The sequence below is a fragment of the Pristis pectinata genome, chromosome 13, assembly GCF_009764475.1.
Source record: "Pristis pectinata isolate sPriPec2 chromosome 13, sPriPec2.1.pri, whole genome shotgun sequence".
Lineage (NCBI taxonomy): Eukaryota > Metazoa > Chordata > Chondrichthyes > Rhinopristiformes > Pristidae > Pristis > Pristis pectinata.
In genome coordinates this window covers 11,479,615-11,495,500 of record NC_067417.1, presented here as the reverse complement: position 1 = coordinate 11,495,500, position 15,886 = coordinate 11,479,615, and the positions used below count along the sequence as shown (strand labels likewise).

The window sequence follows — 15,886 nt, the reverse complement described above, 5'->3', positions numbered from 1 at the left end:
GGTACTTTCTGATATATGTGTTACCTCTGTTTAATTCCATTGGTTTGGCTGAAGCAGATACTTTTCCATTTGATCGAGGACTGGCTTTCATAACTGAAAATTACAACTTCACAGCTGATCATTTCCAGCATTTTCAGTTTTTATCTTAATAGTGGGAGCGTATCCACATTAATTACATGCGCCTTTGTTGCACTTGCTATTTTATTTCCTTTTCCTTTGCTAAATGTGGTTCCAAGCGTAGCATATACTGGATTATTTTCACAATCTGTTCTGTTTAAAAGTTTCTTTGGAACAAAGCTTCCTTTCATTTCCAGAACTGGATAGCATGCCAATGATAACAGAAATGAAACTTGCAAAGTGATACTTCCAGACACCTTCAGTATTGAAGTGGATATAAATTATGTCCTTGATTGTATTCCATTGGTCTTGCTGAACTATTCATGAAGTTTGCAAAGATTTGGATCTTTCGTTAAAGTAGACAGTTTTGCTTAAAGAAATGCATTCAGAGAGAATTCACCTTTCCAATTTATAGATTTAATGGAAAGTGTTCAAGGTTGCCACGATAGGAAACTCATGATCATGTTAACTGGCTCCAAGTACTTTAATGCTACCATTGTACTTCTTTCTTTTCATGGGGGAAATTTGAAATCAAAACAACAAATACTGGAAGACTCAGCAGGTCAGGCAGCATCTGTGGAAGGAGAAGCAGAGTTACTGTTTCAACACAGCCTGATCTGCTGGTGTTTCAAGTATTCTCCTTTTGCTATCAGGTTTCTGCAACTGCTTCGATCCTCCTTTCACAGCTTTAACATGTTCCTTTGCTTCCCGTTTCTCTAACCACTGTATTTGTTTCCTGAGGGAGTAAAACAAAATTCTCTTTGAAAATTACAACTGTACTTTCAAATTCCTGTATGCCTGTCCTTTGCCCTTCTATCACCTCAGGAAACAAATACAGAAGGATAGGAGGATTGGAAGACAATGTGGGAAGGAGAGAGGTGGAATATCTGACTGGTGAGGGAATCAGGAACCAATCTGAGTTGGGCTTTACATTGATCAGGAAAATGTTAAAGACTCTATGAGGAAGACCAAGATGAGATTTGGTGATCAGGGTATCACTATTTCCAGCAGCTTTCAAGCTTTTACAAGCAAGCTTTGATATTTCCATTTTATTTACCTTTTCGTTATCTCTCTTTCAGGCCACGTGTGGTATCTTGCTATCTAGCTTTTGCTTGGAATTCCTAACTTTTTTTGAAATAACGGGACACAATTAAGAACAGTTTTATCACTTCAGAAGTGTTACCTCTCCGCTCCCTTACTGTTGCAATCCACCATGAATTTTGAGCTATAGTTTGCTAAAATAAAGCTAAATCTGACACAGTGTGTATAGTAGGTGTATTGTGTCCCAGGCACGTTTGCTGAAAAAGGCAGCCATTTATTTTGTAGCATTTTCTCTCTATATTTGTTGATAACACTTTTATTGTTAAAATTGTTCAGCGTCAGAAAAGGCATTTTAAATTGAAAGTTTTTGGAGTTTATAGCGAGGGCCTGAAGATGCAAGATTCTTTCCCACAGGAAGACCAAGATATTGTGCACTGTAGACTGGCCTTGCACATTTTACACATGGAAAACCTCTTCCTTTGCATCCTCTAGCATTGTGGAGTGTGCAAAAGAAAACAGGAAGGTTGTGGGTCTGGGTTGCAGTTGAGGTGGGGGAACCGTGGGGGAGAAATGGGTACTGAGGGGTAGTGGTGGAGGGGTGTATATAATCTGAAGGGCATTGATTGAGGGATAGGTGGAGGGTTGATGTAAAATTGAAGACCGTTGATTGGAGGATGAGTGAGGGTGGGTTGTAGGGCTCCTATTGGATGGATTGGATTTAGGGGCTGCTGTGGGAGAGAGTTTGGCTTGCTCTTGGGCCGTAGGAGGTGGGCAGTTATTACAGGATGGCAGGATTGATTGTTGGTAGTCGGAGGTCCTAAGATAGTGTAGTCTTGAAGGATAAGTATTTTGCTTGGAAGATCTGCCTGAGACAAGTCACTTGCTCTGGACTTCACCTTCATTGCTGACTTTGCTAAGAGACAGGAAGTTCCCATTTGATTGTGGAGCACTCTGTATTGGAATGCCTAGGTCTATAGTTTTCAACTCAGTTTAAAATGTTCTATTTGAACATATAGCATTTAAAATAACAAATATCAAAAATTGACTTCAGATGTACTACTGATTGTGGGATTTGCTTAAATTGGAAAATTTTCGCTCTGAATTTACGGTTATTGATGTGTTATGAACCCTTTTAGTTAAGTATTCAGGTGGAATTAGTAGTGCATTTCTTCATGTGTAAGGATTGCTTTGTGTTTTTAATTATGGGGTGTGGGTGCCGTTGACAAGACTGGGATTTATTACTCATTCCAATTAGCTTTGAAAGTTTGGTGCTAATGAACTACTGCCTTGAATCTGTGCAGTCCACATGCTGTTGGGCTGGGAGCTCCAGTATCTTTACTATGTTCAGCAATGTTGCAAGAAGGGCTATGTATTTCCAGTTCAGGAGAAGTGTGGTGGTGGAGCGAGTGAATGTTTAGTATGGTGGGTGGGGTCCTAGTCAAATAGGTTATCCATCCTGGATCATTTTAAGCTGCTTGATTGTTTCTGGAACTGCATTCAATCAGGTAAGTGATGAGTATTCTATTGTACTCCAGACATGGTGATAAGGCTTTGGTGAGCCAGAAAATAAGTTATCCACTATAGTATACTCATCTTCTGACTTGTTCTTTTGCAGCCAGAGTATTTATACTGCTGGTCCAGTTAGGGTTACTGTTACCCAGAAACTTGAGTGTTGATGAGGTGGAATTGGTTTATTATTGTCACATGTTCCGAGGTACAGTGAAAAACTTGTCTTGCATTCTGTATATAAAGGTCAATTCATTACACGGTGCCTTGAGGTAGTACAAGGTAAAACAATAGTAGAATGCAGAATAAAGTGTAACAGCTGTAGAGAAAGTGCAGTGCAGGTAGACGATAAGGTGCAAGGTCATAACGAGGTTGATTGTGAGGTCAAGGGTCCATTTTATCGTACTAGGGAACCATTCAATAGTCTTATAACAGCAGGATAGAAGCTGTCCTTGAGCTTCGTGGTACGTGCTTTCAATGGTGGTAGTATTCAGATTTGGTGGCAGTAATACTCTTCAAGTGTTAATTGCCACTTACTACACAAGCTGGAATGTTCTCCAAATCTTGCTGCAGGCAACCATTTGCTGTTGTATCTGAGAACTTATGAATGGAACACTGAATCCTGGAATCATCAGCGAACTTACTCAGTTCTGACTCTGACTGATCCAAATGGTTTTGATGACCTGAACTCCCCAGTAGTCATTCTGCCATATTATCACTCATGTGTATCTATTAATCTTGGCCCAAAGTGGGGAAAGTAATTACCAAGGGTACACTATGTGGTTAATTTACTGGACTAATGGCCAGAGTTCTGGACCATTGATCCAGAAACATGAGTTTAAATCCCACCTTGACAGCTGGGGAATTCAAGTTCAACTAACTCAATAAATCTGGACTTTAGGAAAAACCTTTTGGGAAGGAAATCTGCTGGTCTTGTCTTATAGGTAACTCCAGGCCCACCCAACTCCAACCCAAATAGTTGACTCTTAACAGGGTCCTTGGGGGCAATTAAGAATGGCTGATAAATTCTGGCATTAGCAGCAATGTCTACATCTTGCAAATGCATAAAAAGGGATTGCACGTGGGGCAGATCATGGGGTTCTATGTTATGCTGAAAACTCATAATTCACTCAGTTTAGATGTTCAGTGAGTGATGGCTTACATCATTGGTGAGGTATTCCTTTTCATCATTTGGGTTTGCACCTCAAATGTTTTTTTTCCTAATGGATTTGGGAACACTGCAATCAACTGTTTGATGTTCTACTCATATAATTGACTAGTCTTTAGTTTTACGTGTGTGGAATATCAATCCTCTGGGCACTGGGAAAGGCATGGAATCTTGGAGACTATTTCACTAAGAATTATACACACATTTTAAAGGCAAGTTTTTGTCTTCAGAGTGTTTTATTTTTTGTTCTATGCAAACACAGGCAGTTCTAAGCTCAAGTCCAGAATTTTGGGCATAATTCCAGAATTTTTTCATTATTTCTTCAGGAGAAGATATTGGTACTTAGCTTAAACTGTTAATAGGTGTAAGCATCTTTATATCGGTGATATACTGTATCACATTTGCTAAGTTTTGGTTGACAGTATTACAGTTTTAATCACCCATTAACTGGACTTGATGGATGATCTGTCAGCAATGAAAATTAAAAAGCAACCTTATTTGCATGTAATTGCATATAAAGAAAAAATGGTAAAATAAAATCATTTCTCACCAGCATGCGTGAAAGCATGTGTCACCACCAACACAAATATTTCCCATTACAATTTACAAAAAATCTCTTCCCAGAATAATGCATTGGTGTTTATATGCATTTTTCTAAACAAGTAACAGCTACATTTTTCTCAGTTGACTACATTATACCTTTGTTCAATCAGTGAGATGTATAATACTTGGTAAAAAAAAATTAAACATCTGGCATTTAACGATTATGTCAGAGACAATTAAACATCACCATGTAGTTTCTTTGTTTCATGCTCCATCAAAAAACTGTTTGGTACCTCATATGTCACAGTCCTTTTTATAGATGTAGTAACATCAAATCCTGCCACATTAATTTCTGGTTTGTAAGCAGTTATATTTTAAAATTCCCTCTCTCCTCCCTTCCTCTTGACAGGTACTGGTGTTTATTATAAAGCGCTTCTATATACATGTGAAGTTATCACTTGTATGACATTATAGCTGTAGATTGTAGCTAAATATGTAACATCTCATAACACTGTTTACAGGAAAGTAACTGAAGGAAGCAATGTTTTGATGAAGTTTTCTTAATCTGCTCAACAAAAATGTATTTTACAAGCATTCAATTTTTGCCATTTTCGATGCTGATGAAGAACCATATAGTTATTTGAGAAAATGCAGATGCTTAATCTTAGCAGTTAACTATTCCAGGTGTAGCAGACCATTTTGCTTCCTGAACCCCTTTCCACATTTAGTAACATTATTACTTAACCCATGTCAATTCTACTTTCACATCCTATTCCCATATTCCTGGCTTCTATTTGTGCCCTAAATTCTATCTACCCAAGTCTTGTATATACATAATATCTAAGCATCTATACTCTCTGCAAGGAAAAATCCCGAGCATCTCAACCACTTTTGAAGAATCTTCTCCTCATCTCAGTATTAATTCGCCAATTAAATATCCTAACGTTATGATTCCCACCCCATCTCAAAGTCAAGACTCTCCATCAAATTCCTTCTGTGAATTGGGTAAGATTGGTGGGAGTTGGGGAGCCCTTGGCCTTGCCTTTGCTCTTGGTTCTTGCTACTGCACCATTGCCATCTCAACACCAGCATGATGAGGCGGTTATACAAACTTTACAAGCTTTCTCATAGAAGATGGTGATCTTCCATAATATGCTTCTTGGCTATGAGAAAAGTGCACAGAAAATGTTGTAGCTCACCAGTGGTAAAGTTGGCAGCTATTACCGATCTGGAATGAATTCTTTCAGTTGCTGGAGCTAGCGGCAGATTACTGAGGGAAAAGAAATTGGCTGTGCCGTCTCACATTCATGCTTATGCACTTTAGCCATGACTACGTCTGTAAATTCAGAAAAGCACATAGATGTGCTGACCCGCTGAGTTCCTCCAACAGCTTGTTTTTTGCTCCAGATCCCAGCATCTTCAATGTCTTGTGCCTACATTTTTTGCACAATATTCATTTCGCCTCTATTTTGAATCCATATCCGTACACGGTTTTGGTGATCAATCACAAAGTTTCACTGAGCAGCAGCCTGCATAGAACTTGTGTTACACTTTGAAACTCAGTACTTTGTTTATAGCTCATTTTAAATCAAAATGGCATCTGTGCATTTAATAAAAATCTTATTTTATGGCTCTTCCCTTGAGTCCTGAGAAGTGTTTTGCCAAACACTCCTCACATCATAAATTTCAGACTTCGTGACTATATTTTGTGAGGTTAAGACAAAATTGCACACAAATTTCTTTTGATAATGAATAAAAGTAGCAATTACTCTAGATCAAATTAAATGTGTGCAGCCTTTTTAAAATTACTGTAATTAGTAAGGCTCTGTGGCTTCATAAATTTTCAATTCCCTTTATGCAAGACTTCTCTATTATTGAGGTTAACCTAAGGTCTTGATTTATAAGCTCTTGAAATAAACTCACATTGGTCCTGACTGACTGGTGACCATTGGCCAAGACCATATTTAAGTTGAAAAGCACTGCTTACTCCAATCTCTACTGCTGCAAATTTAACAAGAATTTAGTTGATTCTTCCCAAAACTAGATTTTTTTTAAAAAAGTAAAGTGATATGAAGAAGGAGATGGTGTTGGGGCTCTTAAAGAACATGAATGTGCATAAGTCCCCAAAACCTGATGGGATCTAGCCCAGGTTATTCAGAGAGGCAAGAGAGGTGATTGCTGGGGCCCTGAGAGAGATCTTTGTATTCTCTCTGGCCACAGGCAAGATCCCAGAGGCCTGCAGAATAGCTAGTGTTGTTCCTCTGTTTAAGAAGGGCAGTGGAGACAAATCAGAAAATTGTAGGCTGGTGAGCCTTGCATCAATGGTACGGAAATTGTTGGAGAAGATTCTTAGATATAGGATTTACTCACATCTGGAAAAGTTAAAGTCGAGTTTATTGCCATATGCACAAGTACATGTGTGCACAGGTACAATGAAAAGCTTACTTGCAGCAGCATCACAGGCACATAATGTCAGATAAGCAGCATTCACAAGAAGAACGTAAATTAAAAATAAATTATACACAATTTTTACAAGAAAGAACACAATTAGAACAAATAAAAACAGAGTCCATTACAGTGCACTAAATGTAGACTTGTCAGGGAAAGTCAGCATGGCATTGTGCAGGGGAGATCATGTATTACAGACTTGATTGAGTTTTTTGAGGAGGTAATAAAGAGGATTGATGAGGGTTGGGCAGTGGATGTTGTCTACGTGGACTATAGTAAGGATTTTGACAAGGTCCCTCACGGTAGGCTGATCCAGAAGATTAAGACACGTGGGATCCATGGAGACTTGGTAGATTGGACTCGAAATTGGCTTGGCCATAGAGGACAGAGGTTGTGTTGGAGGGGTGTTATTCTGGATGGAGCTCTGACTAGTGGTGTTCTGCAAGGATTAGTACTGGGACCTCTATTGTTTGTGATATATATAAATGATTTGGACAAAAATGTAGTTTGGGCTGATTAGTAAATTTGCAGATGACACAAAAATAAATGGAGATATAGATCGTGAGGAAGTTTGTCGAAGGTTACAGCAGAATATAGACCTGTTGGAAATGTGGATGAAGAAATGGCAGATGGAGTTTCATCAGGAGAAGTATGAGGTGTTGCATTTTGGGAAGTCAAATGATAGAGGAAAATGTACAGTAAATGGCAGGGCCCTGAGGAACATTGATGCACAGAGGGATCTTGGAGTACAAGTCCATAAGTTCCTGAAAGTAGCAACACAAGTAGAGAGGACGGTAAAGAAGGCTTTTGGCAGACTTGCCGCCTTCAGTTGTGTTGTTGAGTATAAAAGTCGGGAAGTTATAAAACTTTAGTCAGGGCACATTTGGAGTATTGTGTGCAGTTCAGGTTGCCACATTACAGGAAGGATGTGGAGGCTTTGGAGAGGGTGCAGAAGAGGTCCACAAGGATTTTGCTGGATTAGAGAGTGAGCTATAAAGAGAGGTTGGACAAACTTGGATTGTTTTCTCTGGAGCCTTGGAAGCTGAGGGGTGACCTGATAGTATATAAAATTATGAGAAGTATAGATTGGGTAGATTGTCAGAGTCTTTTTTCCCATTGTAGAAATGTCAAATACTAGAGGGCACAGCTTTAAGGTGAGAGGGGAACGTTTAAAGGAGATTTATGAGGCAAGTTTTATTTTACAGAGGGTGGTAGCTACCTGGAACGCACTGCCAACAGAAGTGGTGGAAGCAGATACGATAATAATGTTTAAGAAGCAATTAGACAGGCACGTGAACAGGCAGGGAATGGGGGCATTTAGACCATGTGCAGGCAGATGGGATTAGTTCAAATTGGCCTCATGGTTGGTGTTGAGGTCATGGGCCGAAAGGCCTATTCTTGTGTTGTACTGTTCTATGTTCCTGTCAACTGTCTGACCTAAACCAGATCTTTTGCAATCTCAATGGCATATTTGATCCCAAGACGAGTCCAGCTACATATTCACTCCTTCACTGAAGTCTACCTTCCACTTGAAACATTGCCCAAATCTATCCTCATCTTCACTGTTGCAATTCTCATTCATGCCTTTCTAACTTGAGATTTGACTATTCCTATGTTCTCCGAACTGGCCTTTCATTATCACGTAAGCTCATTCAAAATTATGCTACCCACAACCTAACGCACCAAATTTTGCCCAGCCATCTTGTCTGTGCTCATTGACCTACATTGATTCCCATTTAAACCATGCCTGAATTGCAATATTCAAGACTTTCTTTGTGCCTCCCTGTCTCTATACTCCTGCCCAGTCCTACAACCCTCTAAGACTTAGTTCTCGTCCAATTATGATTTTTGCATTCCCAATTTTAATTGTTCTCTTATCAATGGATATAACTGTTTGCATGTAACCTCCCTGCTGTAATCAAACAGATCTGTTGTTTTTCAGAACACAGCCCTGGTTCACTGCGGGAGGCCACTTAATAGAATAACTTTGGAAATTGACAAGGCAAACATCTTCTATTGACACTTGTAAAATACTTTATCAAACAATGTAACATCCTTTGATACTTTAAGGCCATCGAAACAAGCCATTGGATGTGGGACATTCTGATTTTATACCATTGTAACTGCACAGGGGAAGACAATAATAAATGTTCATGAATCGACCTTCATTGAAATTGTTCATATCTGAATTATGGAAACATTGGTTTACAGACCATTCTCAGGAGTGGAACCCTTATGTAACTCAACATTGTCTGTAATAGCTAGAAATTTAAAGACAACTTTCAATGAATGCTCATGGTATTAAATAACTGTAATAGCTATGTGTAGTATGGGAAGGAGGAGACAGATTACAATTGTGATGATCCTTTGCAGCATAGATGATATTATAATAGAGGAGAGTTAGAATAGGTTCCCATGTATAACCAATACTTTTTTACAGCAGAATGATAAATTATAAGAATTATTTTCTGACCAATATCCAGTAATAGGGAAGCAGATACTCTTCTGAATGCACTTTCAAAGATCTTAGTTGAATTAATTTGATTTATATTAAATCAGTTTGATATAAACATCAATATTTTATAATTATTCTGATATTGAACAAAGTTGCTATAATTAGTCGATTTCTTTTCCTAAACAGGAATAATGGTAAGTAAGGGTCTTTTGGTATTGCCTTTGCCTCTTTCATTGATAAACAAAGTATGCACAAAAATGCTTCCGAAACTGAGCATTGTATCGGAAAAGGTGGTCTGAACTTGTCTGAAATGAGCCAATGGGAATTTACTCAGCAAAATCAAAATTTGCATCAGTGAGATTAGATACAGCTGAACTATAATGGGTTTAGATAAAGATCAAGAAGTAAATGTCTCAAGTTTAAATTGATTGGCAAAAGATCCAGAGGTGACTTGAAAGAGAACGTTTTTAAGCAATGTTGTTATTATCTGGAGTGTATCGACTGTGGTGAATGCAGATTCAATCATGGCTTTAAGAAAGGAATTGAGTGAGTGTTTGAAGGTTAAAAAATACTGCATACGTGGAAAGAGTGGAGAAATGGGACTGACTGGATTGTTCTTCAAGGAGCTAGACTTGAAGGGCTGAATGAGCTCTTTCCTTGGTATAATGATTCAGTGATTCCCAGCAACTTGTTATAGAAATATAGTTGGGGCCGAGGATGGATGTATCCACCCGAGTGTTAGGTAGCCCAATCTTGAGTTTTGATTCATGTGGAATATGGTTATCAGTTCCAAACTCAGGGGCACAGTTGTATCAAACCTGGAGATCAGAGGATCTGGACCTCAGAAGATCATCAAGAGGGAAGTACAACTGATGGTTCATACTGTAGCAAACATTTAATGCCAATGATGAGAAATTTTTAACCAATGTTGTTTCAGTCTCTACTTTTGGTTTGAATTTCAGCTGTGTTTGACAATGGCTGCTTATTTTTTCCAAACAGGAGAAACAATTGATATTTCTAGGTACATTCATCCAAGTTGAAAAATTACCATTTTTACATATGTATTTCAGATTCACTGATATAAAGGATTCCTCAGGGAAGCTGGATTTTAGTCTGCTTTCCCCTGCTAAGAAAGATTATTGGGCCATGCTAGCCTACAACCGTTCGAAGCTCTGTAACATTTTCTTCTCGAATGAGCTGAACCGCCGGTTGTCACCTCATGGAGTAACATCCAATGCTTTGCATCCAGGAAACATGATGTACTCCTCACTGCATCGCAGCTGGTGGCTGTATACCCTACTGTTTGCCTTGGCTCGTCCCTTTACCAAGTCAATGGTAAGTAACCAGCTCACAGCACTTTTTGATTTTGGATTGCATTTGATGGGAGGGGCTTGCTCAAATTGAAAAAAAACAGCTGTATGTATTACATCTTTGCAGGGTAGAATACTTGAACTTGTGCGAAGCAATTTTTTCATTTGAAGGAATGAGCTGACAATTATTTGTGAAAGTAATCAAATTCTTCACACAGTTGGGCCTACCTGGAGAGGCCACTGTCATACCTATCACTTCAACTTACCCAGTGGTAGGCAAGGCCATCTGACAGCTTAGGTGCAAGGCATTCATTTGAAAAAATTAGTTGTGTTTTATGGAAAAATGATGTTACAATACATTGTTAATAATTAAGTGATTCTGAATGCATATAGTTCCATCAATGCTGACAAAGTCAGAAAATGTTATTGTACAAAAATACTCCATGTTCCATCAAATGTGTGGTGGTTAAACAGATGAGATTGCTCTACTGTTGCTCTAGAGTTATGGGAAATATCTGCATGTTGTTGAATTGTAACATTTGATGTATGTGAGAGTTGCGATATAAACCAGTCGGATCATATAGTGATTAGATATGCAAGTGACACATCCAGAGTTATGGTTTTGAGTGTTTGGTATTGAATTCTTTGGAATCTGCCAACAAATGTCTGTCTTGAGCGATGGTTAATGATGTGGTCCACTGTCCAGTTTTCATGTTGGAGTCATATGTGAGGCTGGATTTGATTCTTCCACAATGAAGTTGCTGACCACTCTTGTGGGAAGTCTGTTATTGGTTAATGGTTGCCCATATTCTTTGTGACATTTGCACATGGCTGATGATGAGCTGTTAGTTGAGGACATAGTTCTCTTCCAGAACTCTTTCCAATAGACCTTACAGTAGTTGGTGGGTCACTAGGTATGTTTCAACACAAAAAAATAATATTCAGTCATTACAGTGACTTAATTTCAATTATAGAGCATGGAAATAATCCCTTCATCTCACTAAGTCTGCACTGACCATCTGTTTACACTAACACACCCAATTAATGTAACTCTGCATGAACCCAGTATTAGTTTCCCTACTTTCCCATCAACTTCTCCTTGACTCCACCACCCACCTGCAAATGAGGCCAATTTACAGTGGCCAATTAAGCTACAAATCCACACATCTTTGGATGTGGGAGGAAACCAGAGGACCAAGAGAAAACCCACGTAGTCGCAGGGAGACCATGGAGACTCCTCTGGGTGGGAGGTCAGGATTGCACCTAGGTTGCTATAGCTGTGTCACTGCGCCACCCAAATGTGGTATTAAAACTTCATTGCCCTTGCTCCCTGTTCTTTAGTTCGTCTTGATTATGTGCATTTGTAGTGGACAACTGCTTATGTCTCCTTGGTGTTTCCTGTTGCAGTTATGGATAGTTGAAGTGACTAGATTATAAAACCCAGGGTCACTGGCCAAGTAACTTGTGATTCCAACAATAATCCTTAATGGTATTTTTTGGGTGAAAGCATCCATCATCTTGTGCTGTATTGAGTAAATGCAATAGACCATTTTATCTTCCACAGCTTTTGTTTATTCGTGAACTGCAAAGCTAGTATATTATATTTTGAATCAACAAACATTTTTATTGTGCTATAGTAATTTTACAGACGAAAATCTATTCATTTCTCTTGATGGAATATTCTATTTCCCTTTGTGTTTGGCTCTTTTTGTATCTAGCAATCATGATAATTGTTATAGTTTACACCTATTTCAGTAAGGAGGAAGAGAAAAGGGCTTTGTACACTCAGTTGTTGAAATACTGAATATTTGTGATAAGATTAGATGGTATATATCCATATTTAATAATGTGTAAAACAGATGAAAAGCTATTTTAAGAAGAATTTCAGAAATGTGAACTAATTATACCAAATGAAAGACGGATCATGTTTGAACTAGCTTCTCCGTGATGATATTTGAAATTTGTAGGCTTGTCAAGCAGATTACCATTATCCTGCGATTTGCACAATCCTTCATTCAGACAAATATTTTTGTTGGCAGGTTATGAGTAGAAGACTAGTGTGTTTGAGCAGCTAGAGCTTAGCAGATGTTTCAAGCAACCAAAATGTTTTTTTTTCCCCCTTCTCAAAGTGATGGATCAAAATGCCCAGCGCTTGCAGAAAGTTCTAAGACTATTGGGTTACTTTTCCGGTTCCAGTGGATTGACGTCCATTGTACTGGAGTTTTAACAGATGTGCTTTCTTCTGCTAATAGATGGGATGCAACCCAACTTGTGTTTCAGTGTTATAAATTATATAAAGTTAATGCACCAATCTGTTCCTACGTTTTGGGCACCTTCCTTTCCACTTCATTCAAATCAGTTGATTTTGCTTTATAGCCTATTGCTTGACTGAGATTGATTCAAAGCAGGAAATTCATTGCTTTCTTTGGCTGATCTCTATTATAGCTAGTATCTAGGTATCTGAATATTACTGGTACTCAACTTTCCATTCTGCATTCCCCACCCTTGTATGCAGAGTTTTTAATAGATTAGACATTTTTTAGTCAGCAATGTCTTTTATCATTTAACAATGAAGGAAATGAAGCTCAAGTAAAGTTACCTCCCCCATTTTACTGCAGATCATCTTTTTGTGCTTTGCAGTTAAAGTAAGCATTGTATAATTTTAGTACTTTTCATGTCTTCTGAATTTTAATTATGTTTGCTAAAGGGAGAAAAGTAATTTTTTTTCTTTCATGGATTTGTAGTAACTATAAAATTTATAATGTTTGTTCAGCTGGGTACACCATAGAATTTATCTGAAATAAAAGGAAATCTCTTCTGACTTTGCAAATAAAGGGTAGTATGGGAATAACCATATAATTTTAACTGGAGAATTGTACTGTTCAAAATCTGATAATAGAAGTTTAGCTCTGCATCCTTAGGAAAATATATCTAATAAATGCATCAATTTATTGTTTTGGTCATGTTCTCTCATTTTTTTTATTGGAAGAAGTGGGTTGTAACATGACTTCTAATTTAAATGTATTTCTAGATTATATGAAATAGTGCTGGAGAAATAATTTTCAAAGTTATTTGTTTGAAGAATAAAAATCACATGATACTAGAATTTGATAACCTTTCCATTCTGTCAGTCACTGTTAAGTAGTAAACCAAGCACTGACATTAAAAACATCAACTTTGAAAAATGGTCCCTGTAGGCCCCAGTTTGTGCATTTACTGGGCATGTGAATATGAAGGCACTGTGGGAGCACCTTCACCAAATGACTTCAAGCTGAGTGTTTATAACACTTTCACGAGGGCAGCTCAGAATGGACAATATACAGAGTGATGTGTTTATCCTAAGAAGAAATTAAAAGAACAACACAACATTCCAGAGGAAAATGTAACAATGTGATGAGGAATAAAATAAAAGATTGGGAGGAGATTCAGTAAAGAGGTACAAAAAAATTATCAAACCTAGAATAGACAAGATTAAGATTGCAGTAAGTACATAAATTCGGAGAAAGCTGTGGGAAACTTAAGAAGCACTGTGGGATGTGGGATTGATAACAGATGGCTGCTGTCCTTTGCGACTATTTTGTATCACTTGACGTAGACGTGCAGCTGAGTGCTTAGGACTTAGACAATAAGAGGGAGAAAAACTGATGGGGTGGGATGGGTGGTGAATTAGCTCTGAGCTTCTTCTGGTACACTGCCTATAGAAGAAGCTCTGTTCATGCATGTAAATAGCATCCCTGCCAAAGTTATGGAGAGATAAGTGGGCAAAGGTCCAAGAAAATTCACGTCATAGTATTAGGAATTCAACTCATAGTATGAGAATCACTACAAAGTAGTGATAGGCTAAGGACTGGAAAATATCAAATCCTAATATTTTTCTTATATAAGTAGCATTGAAAAATAGCTGTTAGGGAGATCAAATCTGGACAGATATTTTGAAAGAATTGCTGAATACAGGGCTTGTGTTTCTTTTCAAAAAAAGAAAATTTAGTTACAAAACCAAAGAGGGATCAAGGCTTACTCAAAGAAGCTGTTCATTTTTGAAGTCATTGGTGGATGTATAAATATTAAATACCCTGAAAGAATGGTGGCGAAAGCTTAATATGAAGCATTAAGAAAGGTTTATTATGTTAGTTAATAGATCTTGTTTAGTACTTTTCTGAGTTTGTTGAAATTTTAACTGAAAATGGGAACTGAAGGATTTACCAAAACTTTTTTGTCGTGAATGCTACTTAACAAGTTATTAGAAAGGCCCAGGGAAAGGGAAGGAGTTTTAGAAACAGATAATAAACTGATAGAATAGGATGATGCAACGTTTTAGTAATTAGAAGAGCAGCATCAACATGGATATAAATGCCATATGCAGTAATGCAGGGATTACTTTTGGGCCATTTTGCAAGATTAATTAGCACAAAACATATTAATGCTTCTATTAAAATTGGACAGAGCAATATCATAACATTGTGTTAAGCGTTTCCTGGCTAATATTGCGAACAATAGGTCAATGTGTATGGGGAGTGGAGACTAATATCATGTAGCTGTTTATGTAGCATCTTCTGTACAGTCACTTTGGGAATATTGCAATTCAACACTTTATTAAAGTAAATTACTTTGGTGTCCATAAAAAAATGCTGAACACTAAAATACAATTTTCAAACTCTATAACCCTACATGGGATGTGATCCAAAAACTGTTCATAAACACTAACGGTTTCACAATCCTGCTTATGAGTTATGTCAAAATATGTTGACTTTATAGGCAGTATTGTTTGGGTAACATTCGTAAAATATCTTAATAGCTATTATTTTGTTCATGTAAAGGCAGTGATATTTTCTGATATCAGATCCAGCTTTCCAAACCAGTACCTCTCAATTCCACTCTTAGCCATGCACTATCCTGACTTGGAACTATTTATCATTCCTTCATCTCCACTGGGTCAGAATCCTGAAACACTCAACATACCAGCAATGTGGAAGTACCTTTGGAGAATGCAACTGTTCCAGAAGGTGATTCACCACCATCTTCTCAGGGGCAATTAGGTATAGGCTATAAATGTTGGTCTTGCTAGCAATGCCCATATCGCATGAACTTAAAAAAAATACTATTCTTAAGTATACAAGTCTCATATTTCTGACCATTCTTGAAGTAAATGCATATTCCCTATTGGACTTATTTGTAATTTTCTGATATTTATGATCTCTCATTTTGGACTCCACATAATTTTGCTGAGAACTATTTGAAAATTAAGTAACAAACCAGCAGGTCTTTCAAAAAGTGGATCACTGGTCTTTTTGGGTCCTA

General features: G+C 37.8%; 1 protein-coding gene across 3 annotated transcripts in view; it reads left to right on the top strand.

Annotated features, from left to right (window-relative positions):
• Positions 1–15,886, top strand: part of wwox (WW domain containing oxidoreductase) — an 808,566-nt gene that overhangs the window by 284,575 nt on the left and 508,105 nt on the right. For 2 of the 3 annotated variants that reach the window (XM_052027946.1, XM_052027945.1), the window contains exon 8: positions 10,349–10,613. The exons of the other annotated variant lie outside the window; for it this stretch is intronic. In XM_052027946.1, coding sequence (XP_051883906.1) covers positions 10,349–10,613 — 265 coding nt within the window. The remainder of the gene's footprint in view (positions 1–10,348; positions 10,614–15,886) is intronic. 3 annotated transcript variants of the gene reach the window in all.